Raw genomic sequence first — 12158 nt, forward strand, 5'->3', positions numbered from 1 at the left:
TCACATTCACCATATCAGTACTGGTACCGCTGGCCAGTAGTGGGTAGAGTAGCTACTCAAATCTTTACTCAAGGAAAAGTACAATTACTCCCATAATAAGTAAAAGGAAAAATGACATACTCAAGTAAAAGTGTATATATTTAAAAATATAATTAATCTGCTGTTAATCAGGTTAGAAACAGCTGTTGTGCAGCAGGTTATTTCTAGGGAATGCAGTTTGCTTTGTTGGTTGATTCTGTGTAATTTAGCTATTTATGTTTAATATAATTATTTTCCTTTTTAAATCTCTGTGAATGTATTGATAAGATCACTTTAAATTAAAGCTGCAAGCAGTGTTGGTTGGGCCCTCGCACATGTAGTGCATCGAGGTGTGAGGCACCCGCGTTGCAGATTCTGGAGCTCTGCCGGTGTGGCTGTGAATTTGCCAAGGGCTTCGGACGCTGCACAAAGATGTTAATCATAACTTCCGGTGTCCCCTTTGTGGCGCTACTTAGCACTTCGCACTACATCTATAACTGAACATGCAGATGATGGGACTGTTATCAAGCACGTAAAGTTTGGTGCAGATGTGAGCATGTACACTGAAGTTACAACAACTTCCTCTTTCATGACGAATCATCGACTTTGGACGCCATGCCATGGGCACACCGATTCACGAAAACTCACTGCTGCGTTGAAAGTCACTTCCTGTTGCCAGTAGGTGGTCGCTATGACTATGGGTGAATGTTGTCTTGAACATGTGTTCAGGGCAAGACTCTTATTAAATGTGTAAAATCTGGTACAGATCTGAGCTTGTACAGTCAGGTTACAACAACTTCCTGTGTCATGGCGAAGTGTGGGACTTCGAAGCCACGCCACCAAACCGAAAACTCACAGGTTTTACGTCATGACCTCATCGATTTGTTAAGGGTTTTCTGGGATAGTTTTGAAGTTTATGTATTCAACCTGCTAGGAGTAGTAAATTACAGTGTAAAACATGTCATTTCCTGTTGCCAGCAGGTGGCGCTGTGACTTGAGTGAATATTGGCATATGGATTTGTTCAGGGTTGGACTATTGTTACACTATTCAAATTTGGTGCAGATGTGAGCATGTGTACTGAAGTTATAACAACTTCCTGTTTCATGGCAAATCACCAATTTTTGATTACACACCATGGGAAAACTGGTCGACTTGTAGGAACTGTTTGAATAACTTTTAATCGACCAAACCAATGGGTTTGGACTGCACAGCAAAAATTTGAAGTTGATCAGACTAAATCCCTAGGAGGAGTTGTAGTGGTTAGCTAACGCTCGCTAACTTCCTTCTGAATGTAACGTAATAAAACCCTACTGTTTTGTAATGATTGTAATAATGAATAGATGCCTACCCAGCTTTACAGGAACAGTGTTGATCCTTAATATCGTTGTCCTCTTTCTCAATCGTCAGGTAATATGGTGGTTCACTTTTACTGTGTGATTGGTAGATTTAAGCTTCTTCTTTCATTTTTTTCACATCAGTTTGACAGCCTCAATAAAACATTTAAATGCACAATGCAACTGCAAAACTGTCTTCTTTCTGAGATCGCTTCTGAGATTTTCCAACAAATTTGACAATATTTCTCCGGGGAGTGCAGTAATAGTAGCTAAGGGGGCGGGGCTTAGCAAAGAGGCAATTATGTTACACTACTGTTTTTTTTTTTTGAGCATCGTTAGCATAGCTTGTCTTGCTTGAAGCTGGCTAATTAGCTAGTTAAATGGCTAAGCTAATGACATGAATGTAATGTACCGATACCTGCTACTTATTGCTAACAACGCATTAAAAAAGTACTAGGATTTCACTTACCAACTGGGGCACATGCTTCTTGGAAGGTCTGTTAGTACAATAAACCGATTACAAATTACTGGGATTACAAAATCTAGAGCTTTCACCAAGTCTCTTGGATACATATCAATTCTGGTGCTTCTTTAAATTCATCAACAAACCTTTTAAATTCTTGACCATTTCCTATTAGACTCCGGGATTCCATTGAAGAATATACCACATTAAGTCTGCACACAGTTACAATTGGCCTTCTATTTTCTATTTTCCTCCGTCGGTGACGTCCGGACAGTCTCACCGCTGACAGGCTTTCGCAACATAGCATCATGTGAATTTCTCGCTCAAGTTAAAGTAAAAAAAAAATTGGAACTCGAGCGAACAAGCCAACTGTCACAACAAATGCATCTTCTGCACTGCCCGGGAATTCACATTAATTTGTATTGACTTTTTATGTAATCAAGCCACGCAAAACGCTCGCTTGGTGTTGTATGTGAACACAACATGTAGTGCAATAAATCTTTGCGAGGAAAAAGACAACTTTATCAATACACCTGTTTAGCATAAACATGTACAGTATAACATAATATTTTAATCTGCTCAGTCTCTCATCCACCACAGCTGTGTTTTGGTTTTAGCACAGCACTAGCTCGGCTAATAAGTTATTGTTACAAACAAGCTAAAGTGAAAGCTGTCTGTCTTTAGTAACTGTTTAGTTTGCAACATAGCTTAAAATATGGCACATATAAACTCAGGTACTGTCTGAGACAAACCGGGGGGGGGGGGGGGACAGGAGGAAGGACTGATAGGGATGAGTTCATAATTTTTTTTCAAAACTTCACTCAGTATTTTGATGTCAGGAATATGATTTATTTTACTGACGTTAGATTTGTTTCCAGCAATGTATTAGTGACTGTTGGAAATCCTGTTGCTGCTCTACAAACAATATCTAGTTACAATAATATATTGAATTATTTTTGAAAATAATATATTTTTGAAAAGGCATTTTTTATGCAATGAAAAAGAATAAGAGTATCGATAAAGAACTGAACGAAAAAGGAGTATCAATAAGAGCATATCAATAAAATTCTAATGATACCATCCCAGCTCGTGAGAAAATGTCTGGCTCATCTTTGAAATCTGGCCCAATTGAGTTTGCAATTGAATAGCCCTGCTGTAATGTTAGTGTGAGCATGGCTTTGTAGGCTGTGTGTAAGTTTTATCATTGTCATCTTTCTGTTTTTGTTCTCAATAGCTTCTTGTATTAACTGACAAATTTTGGCTTTTATTTGAGTGTCTGTGTTCTCTCAGTGTTGAGAAGGTTTTGGATATAAAGATGATTTGCACCAGAAAAGGGCACTAATATGTAAAGATGAAACAGACTTCAGATGGACAAACTGGTAGTTGGTAGAATGTAAACTAATGTGATACAGATGACTCTGTGATGTGCAGTAAAAGAAACAAACTCCTACTCAGAAAGAGCAGAAGGATATCCCAACCGCAGTCAGAGGCTGGTCAGTATTCATTTTACCAAGGTATCATTTTGTGTGTGTGTGTGTGTGTGTGTGTGTGTGTGTGTGTGTGTGTAGATCTGCAGATGGTGAACATAGCAGTGCGGGTGTTGTCCAGGCCCCTAGCTTCAAACCTGCCGGTCATGTACCAACACTTGGGGAAGGACTACGATGAGAGAGTCCTGCCCTCCATCGTCAACGAGGTCCTCAAGTCTGTGGTGGCAAAGTTTAACGCCTCGCAGCTCATCACACAGAGAGCACAGGTACTGTCGTCACTACTGTCTAACATCTCTGTACACTCTGCTGGAATGTATGCCTGTGATATTTGTTTTATCCCAGTCTGTATTTATATATACATTTTCACTTGAACAGGTCTAGCAATAATCAAATGTTACTAATATTTTTTTAACACTTTTTAGACTATTTACTGTGTCAGGTGTCCAAAGACCTCAGAATATAATGCAATCCAATATAGAAAACTATACACCACTGCCTCAAAACTTTCCAGTCCATATCTGTGTGATATTGTCACGTGTTGAATATTGTTGGTCTGTTTGATTGTCTAGGTGTCATTGCTGGTGCGCAGGGAGCTGTTTGAGAGAGCAAAAGACTTCAACATTATTCTTGATGATGTGTCCATCACTGAGCTGAGCTTCAGCAGCCAGTACACTGCTGCTGTGGAGGCCAAGCAAGTTGGTAAGGCTCCACCCTCGGGCAGCAGAATGGCTTACTCTGAGTAACAGCACCATTAATCTCACACAGATTAACAGCTCAATAAAAATAAATGTTGAGATTCAATTTAAACATTTCAGAAATGTTAACAGTATTTAAAGGAAAGCTGTTGATTATCACAGTAGACTCAAATTGAAAAGGGCAATTGTTTAACTCCCAAATCAGCTTTACATTGGCAGGATCTTCAGTACTGAGACACAACTTGTTGCTTCAGTCTGATTGAGCCAACAGATAATCACATGGGTTTGTTTTGACTGACAAAGACATTGTGATGAAAAGTACTATGAAATAATGAAAAAAAAACCTGTTATTGGTGAATGTTAGTGCTGTGCAAAATGGCTTATAAATAATATCTCCATATTTTTCAGCCATTCCATGATATACACTATATTATAACAGTTTTGGGTCACCTGTCTTCACATGCACATGAAGGTTAATGACATCCCATTCTTAATCTGTAGGGTTTAATATGGAGTCCATACTCTTTGCAGCTCCAACTCTTCTGGGAAGGCTGTCCACAAGGTTTAGAATTTGGGTTCTTGGGAATTTTTGACCATTCTTCTAGAAGTCTTTAAAGGTTCTGAGTCATCCAGGTCATAGTTATCCAAAGAAAGTTAAAGTCAAGGGCAACTGGACTTTGGTTGAAGATACAAAAAGATTTTTCATCCCTCATCTGAGAGAATTCTTCAGGTCTGACTGACTAGTAGGGAAACTCAACTATTTAACCTCTGTGGGGTCGTTTGCCAGGATACCGCTGGTTCGTTAGTGTTCCTGGTTGCTGTAACGACAGTCGTTACAGTCGTTAGGACTACCCGAGGCCAAGACTGAACGACCATCGTTGGTATCTTCACCTGAGGCCAAGAGGTTACGTTTGTTGAGTTTCCTGGGAAGTGATGAAAGGACAGCATTGTAAGTGGGGGATAAGTGGTGGCGTAGACCCCCTCCCCTGTTCAATGACGGCTTCTCAACCCTGGTGTAGATGCTTCCTTGACACCTCTTTCAAACCATCCATCTTCTCTGTCTAAAATGTGCACCTGGTGGTCCTCAAACGAGTGTCCTCTGTCCTTCAGATGTAAGTAGACTGCAGAGTCTTGACCTGAGGAGTTGGCCCTTCTGTGTTGAGCCATGCGTTTGTGTAGTGGTTGTTTAGTCTCCCCAATATACAGGTCTGTGCATTCCTCACTGCATTGGACCGCATACACTAGATTGCTTTTCTTGTGTTTGGGTGTGCGGTCTTTGGGGTGGACCAGCATCTGTCTTAGTGTGTTCTTGGGTTTAAAAAACACAGGGATGTTTGTTGAAAATCCTCCTGAGTTTCTCTGATACTCCAGACACGTATGGAATCACAATGTTGTTGCGTTTGACCTTCTTTTCCTCCTCCCCTGTAGTTTTGTTCTTCTTGGATCTTGTGGCTGTTTTCACAAAGGTCCATTTAGGGTATCCACAGGCTGTAAGTGCCCCCTTCAGGTGGTTCTGTTCCTTCTCTCTGGCTTGGGCGCTTGTTGGTATGTTTTCCGCTCTGTGGTGCAGTGTTCTCATGACCCCTAGCTTGTGCTCCAGTGGGTGGTGGGAATCGAAGAGTAGGTATTGGTCTGTGTGTGTGGGTTTTCTGTGTCCTCTTCAGTGTGTACAGCACAGTGCAGGAAGGCCAAACTGTTGTTGTGAACATCTTCTCGTGTGAACTTGATGTTACTGTCCACACAGTTGCAGTTCTGTGAAGGCTTGCACTTCCTGGCTTTTGATTTCGACCCAGGTGTTGTCCACATACCTGTGAGTTGAGGGCTTTGTTCTCCACTTCTTCCATGTAGATGTTTGCCACAAGAGGGGAAACCGGTGAGCCCATGGCACAGCCATGCTTTTGTCTGTAGAATCCTCCGTTGTACTGGAAATAGGTGGTGTTTAGACAGAGGTCGAGTAATTTACAGATGTGGGCTGAGGCTAGTTCTGTTGTCCAGGATGTTGTCTTGTGTTAGCCGTTTGCGGTTTCTACTGCTTCTATGGTGGGGATGCCGGTGGACAAAGAGGTCACACCATGGTTTCATCTGGGTCCAGTTTCAGTCCTCGAGTTTTGTTTATAAAGTCAGTGGAGTTTTGGATGTGGTGAGGCGTTCCACAAAATTGGGAGCATGAAATTGTCACAAAATCTCTTGGTATGCTGAAGCATTAACAGTTCCTTTCACTAGAACTAAGGGGCCAAGCCCAACCCCTGAAAAACACCCCCACGCCATAAAATTTACACTTGGCACGATGCAGTCAGGCAAGTACCGTTCTCCTGGAAACCACCAAACCCATTCGTCCATCGGATTGCCAGACAGATAAGCGTGATTCGTCACTCCAGAGACCACGTCTCCACTGCTCTAGTGTCCAGTGGTGGCGTGCTTTACACCACTGCATCTGACGCATTGTATTGCAATTGGTGATGTAAGGCTTGGATGCTAATGCGAAGGCCACATGACGTTTAGAGGTCTGTAGCTATTAATTCAGAAAGTTGGCAACTTCTGCACACTGTGTACCTCAGCGTGTGCTGACCCCGTTCTATGATTTTTATGTGGCCTACCACTTCATGGCTGAGTTTCTGTTGTTCCCAATTGCTTCCACTTTGTTATAATACCACTAACAATTGATTGTGGAATATTTAGTAGTGAGGAAATTTCATGAATGGACTTGCACAGGTGGCAACCTGTCACGGTACCCCGCTTGAATTCACTGAGCTCCTGAGAGTGACCCATTCTTTCACAAATGTTTGTAGAAGCAGTCTGCATGCCGAGGTGCTTGATTTTATACACCTGTGGCCATGGAAGTGATTGGAACACCTGAATTCAGTGATTTGGAGGGGTGTCCTAAAACTTTTGTCAATATAGAGTACAATACACATTTTGTCTACAGTAACATATACTGTACATTAAAATAGTTTAAACATGCCGATTATGTAGAATTTGATGCATTGCTACAGATTAAACTACCCAACTGGATATAAAAACGTTAAAATGAGCTCAACCTAAAACATCCTCCATTAGAAATAATGTTAAAACGACCATACTTATCAGCTGATTTATTCCCTCTGTTAAACACTTTCATATGGTATGATCGCTAGTTTCATGTCTTCTTTAATACAGCATGATGTTCATTTAGTAAATTAGGGTCCCATTTAGAGGAAAATAGACCAGAAAGCAGAGTATGCTTCAGGGCAGGACTGTCTGTGATAGACAAGTCGTTACCATGGTGACCTGTCGCCATTGAAAAAGCTTATTAAGAGTTGGCTTTTTATTTTCTCTAGTGATTACGTGTTGTTTTAAGCCTGTTTTTCGCTAGACAAAATTAGCATCCCGGTTAAAATGAACGTAAATTACAGGGAGTTACAAAGCTCAATTTCATTATATAGTCTGTTATATTGTGACAATAAACCTACCTACCTTAAAAAAAAAAACAAATATGTGCAAACCAGAAAAATACTAACATAACCCCCCTCCTTGACCCAAAGCTAATCATTCAAAACATAGTCGGACTCGCCGAGCACCAATAGAAACGCCAGTGAGCCGGTCGTTCTGATACATAAACGGTAGCTCTAGAACATAGGTTGGAAGATAAGGACCGTTTTGGTTTGTATAGATAGCCATTTAACGTTAGCAGCCTCGATGGGTTGGGACATTAAAAAAAGTTTGACATGCTATAGCAAATTTTCAAATGTTGAACCTCTATGGTTATTGAGAAGTTAAGTACATAACTGTAGTAAGTAAGTAATTGTAACTGGTGGCCACGTCACAAGTGCCTCGCGGCCGCGACAGTCCCTTGCGCGTGTCACGACGCAAGGGACCGCCCAGCGCTGCTTGCAGCTTTAATTATGTTTTACTTTTGAAGGTTTTTGAAGTTTTGAGATTTGTACTAAGAAGAACTTTATCACTAATAATGCATGTTTGTGTGTGTTTTAGCCCAGCAAGAGGCACAGAGAGCCCAGTTCTATGTGGAAAAAGCCAAACAGGATCAGAGACATAAGATCATCCAGGCTGAGGGAGAGGCTGAAGCTGCCAAAATGGTGACTAACATGTTAAGTGTCTGTCTGGTTAGATATAAAGTTGAATCAGTGAAAAAACACCAGAGACTGTTATTGACTGTAAGGACTAAATATCTAAGAAGACTGAAAAGTAATTAGTGTCATTGTCTGCATGTCATTACATTCTGGTCATGTTGTATAGATGGTAATCTATGAACTAAACTAAAACTGTGTCTGTGTCAGCTGGGCCTAGCAGTTACTAAGAACCCAGGTTACCTGAAGCTGAGGCGAATCAGAGCAGCACAGAACATTGCAAAGACGGTCAGTAGTATTGTTTATCTCCTTTCTCTATCTCCGTTCCACTTTGATTTTAATGTGTGGGAGTATCGCAGGATCCCTGAATGAGCAACTAAAAAGTCATTTGTCAGTGATGGTTGACGTGATGAAGTGTCTTCTTCCAGGTGGCATCATCTCAGAACAAGGTGTACCTCAATGCTGACAGTTTGGTCCTGAACCTGCAAGACCAGGCTTTTTTTAGGTAGGCTGCATAAAGTTCATTCTTGACTTTGGAAACAATAGATTGACAAAATAACTTGACTCATAGCCCACTTATCATCATTTCATAGGCATGCATCCAGTTCCAGTAAGAAGAATAAACCTGATAACCTTGTGTAGCAGTGTTACAGTGCTGGTTAATGATGTGTGCTGTTGTTTTTCAGCATGTCACTGGGTCAAAAGAAGTGATGAAGAGGACATGAAGGGAGGCAGTAAGACTGTCCCTGTCATCAACTCTATCTGAACAGTCTTGGCTTGTGACATAGGGAATCAACATACATGACAAGTGTGAATGTGGACAACAAGCCCTTTTATTTTATAAAACTTCTCTTCCAGGGTGGGGTGGAGGATAAAATCAACAAACCATAAGGATTGCTTTTCAGTAGAATTTACAATCTTTTGTGATTTAATATAACAGTAATTCACAATAATTAATATCAGTGTCTTCTGTCAGGAGGACCTGACAGGTTTTATGTCCCACCAGTGTTGGCAGTCAGTTAATAATTAAGTCCACTTTCTCATGTTATTACTATATTTGGCAGTGTGACTGTATTGAATTGAACTTAAAACAGCCAAATTATTACATTAACTAAAATATATTTGGAATTACAAAAATAGTTCACTTTCAGCTAATTTTCTAGAATTTCCATATATGATAATAAAGTCTGATAATAAAGTCTATAAAGTGATAATAAAGGCTGTGTGTATCATTTCCTTCATGGTAACACAAGATGTAATGTCCTCTGTGTTTATAGAAATCGTGTCCATATTTATTCAGAATAATGTAATTATTCTCATGAACTGCAGTCCATGCCAAGAGAGTTTGGAATCACTTAACCAATCACATGTGCAGACACATTAAGAGAATAAATAAGTGAACAAACCTAATGAACCAAGATGTTTCCATACAGAAAACAAGGACTGAATAGTTCACTTCACTGAATAGTTAGATGAGAATAAAAATGATTCAATAATATGCCATGGTCTGTGGAAGATTCCGTTGGACAGTGCTCTTCACCATTTATGTGGTGGCTGAATGTTTTCATCCATTCAGTAGTTCCAAGAGAAGCTATTGTTTTTTCCAACCCAGATATTTTCCAATATTCTTCAAATGACCAACATGTCCACTTGGTGTCATTGTAAGGTTCTGTTCTGCTCACATTTTGGTTGAAATTACAAAGCTGTAGCAGTATGGGTGATTTAATGTAGTTGCGGATTCTGTGTCCATCAAACATGTTTGGTGCTCAAACACAGTTAGACACTTTCACAAATGTTGGACGTTTTATGTTAAGATGAAAACCATATTATCACTATCTTGCTACTACTGTTAACTTTCTCCCAGAGACGGAAATTAAAAAAATGCACTTCAGAATTATTTCATGGTGTATGAATGTATGTATATAAGTAACTTTAGTCCTTTATTTATATTATAAATATTATTTGTTAGGTTCTGTCTGTAGCATGGAGGGACTACAAACTTTCACTGTACAACCTTGTGTTGTATAATAATAAATACCTTGATCCAATATACACCGATCAGCCATGACATTATGACCACCTGCCTAGTAGGTCTCCCTTTTAGTGTAGGTCCCTCTCCAACCCCTCGAGGAATGGACTCCAGTAGACCTCTGAAGGTGTATCTGGCACCAAGAAATTAGCAGCAGATCCTTTAAGTTGTGAGGTGGTGCCTCCATGGATCGGACTTGTACAAGGTAGATTTATTTTGTCACATTACAACAGGTTGTAAAGTGAAGTTGAGTTTGTAATTCCCTTCTGCTATGTAGACCTGTAATTCCTTATTATCAGGCTGCTCGAAAAAGTCCATTAAGACTCTTCAGCTGATCCAGAATGCTGCAGCACGTGTTCTGACAGGAACCAGGAAAAGAGATCACATTTCTCCTGTTTTAGCTTCTTTGCATTGGCTTCCAGTAAAATCCAGAATAGAATTTAAAATCATTCTTCTTACCTACAAAGCTCTTAATGGTCAGGCACCATCTTATCTTAAAGAGCTCATAGTACCTTACTACCCCACCAGAGCACTGCGCTCCCAGAATGCAGGGTTACTTGTGGTTCCTAGAGTCTCCAAAAGTAGACTAGGAGCCAGAGCGTTCAGCTATCAAGCTCCTCTCCTGTGGAACCAGGTTCCAGTTTGGGTTCAGGAGGCAGACACCATCTCCACATTTAAGAGTAGGCTTAAGACTTTCCTCTTTGATAAAGCTTATAGTTAGGGCTGGCTCAGGTAGTCCTGAACCATCCCTTAGTTATGCTGCTATAGGCCTAGACTGCCGGGGGATTTCCCATGATGCACTGAGCTCCTCTCTCCTCTACTTTCTCTCCCTCTGTATGCAACCTTATCCCATTATTGCATGTTACTAACACAACTTCTCCCCTTTCTGGTAGTCTTGTGCTTTCTCGTCCCTCTCCTCTCTCCTCCTATCACTTCCTGCAGGTTTTCTGGCTCTGGAGCTGTGGAGTCTGGATCTGTGGCTGCGGGTCACCTGCTGCCCCCGTGTTCCTGCTCGACACCCTCTACTGCAACGACTATTGTTGCTAGTCTTATTGTTATTATAATCATTAACATTACGATGGTTACCATTAACACTATTATAAATATCTGTACCATTTTTCATTTAGTTTATAGCAACATTACCTTCGCTGTCTGTACCTCTGTGTGTATATTGTGTAGGCTGCCTCCCTCCCCTCTCTCTCTCCTTACATCCCTCTCTCTCTCTCTCTCTCTCTCTCTTTCACTCTCTTCTCTCTCTTTCTCTCTCTCTCTCTCTCTCACCCCAACCGGTCGAGGCAGATGGCCGCCCACCCTGAGTCATGGTTCTGCTCGAGGTTTCTGCCTCTTAAAAGGAAGTTTTTCCTTGCCTCTGTCGCCTAGTGCTTGCTCTTGGTGGGAACTGTTGGGCTTCTGTAAATATCATCACAGAGTACGGTCTAGACCTGCTCTTTTATGAAAAGCGCTGTGAGATAACTGTTGTTGTGATTTGGCGCTATATAAATAAAATTGAAATTGAAATTGAAATTAAACCCTGAGTTTGATTAATAACTCCAAGTTAACTCTGAGTAGATTGAACTCTCTTCGTATTACAGGCCACAGGTCACCTTCTTCCATTGCTCCGAGGTCGACTGCTGATGCTCACGTGCCCATTGTTGGCACTTTCGGCAGTTGGCAGGGGTCAGCATGGGCACCTCGACTGGTCTGAGGCTTCTCAGCACCATACGCAACTGTTGGATCGGACCACATGGGCCAGCCTTCCCTACCCATTACAACCAGGACCCCATCCCTGGTTCACCGCTTACCCTCCTTTGACCACTGTGGACCAGGACCACCCCACAAGAGCTGTAGTTTTGGAGATGCTCTGACTAACAAATCAACTTTGAGGACACAATGCCTCCTGCCTAAAATATCCCACACCACAGGTGTCATGGTAATGAGATCAGCAGTGTTTTTCGCTTCACCTGTCAAGTAAATAATAAATATGTCAATATAGAAAGAAAGAGGATCTGTTGGCACATGAACTATGATGTGGAATAGTGTCAATCCTTCAGTCTAATTCAAACATGG

The 12158-nt window shown here is 41.1% G+C and overlaps 1 protein-coding gene across 1 annotated transcript; it reads left to right on the plus strand.

The window, feature by feature from the left end:
* Nucleotides 1-3384: 3384 nt before the first annotated feature.
* Nucleotides 3385-9280, plus strand: LOC119918992 (prohibitin-2-like; the record flags this gene model as incomplete). The annotated part of the gene is given in 6 exon segments (XM_038739564.1): nucleotides 3385-3569; nucleotides 3873-4002; nucleotides 7968-8071; nucleotides 8273-8350; nucleotides 8491-8567; nucleotides 8749-9280. Coding segments are annotated over 6 exon segments (599 nt in total), but the record flags the coding sequence as incomplete, so codon positions are not given.
* Nucleotides 9281-12158: the final 2878 nt, after the last annotated feature.

The sequence above is a fragment of the Micropterus salmoides genome, unplaced genomic scaffold (genome assembly GCF_014851395.1).
Source record: "Micropterus salmoides isolate LMB-PRFRI ecotype aquatic unplaced genomic scaffold, ASM1485139v1 Ms_hic_scaffold_2517, whole genome shotgun sequence".
In the NCBI taxonomy this organism is placed as follows: Eukaryota; Metazoa; Chordata; class Actinopteri; order Centrarchiformes; family Centrarchidae; genus Micropterus; species Micropterus salmoides.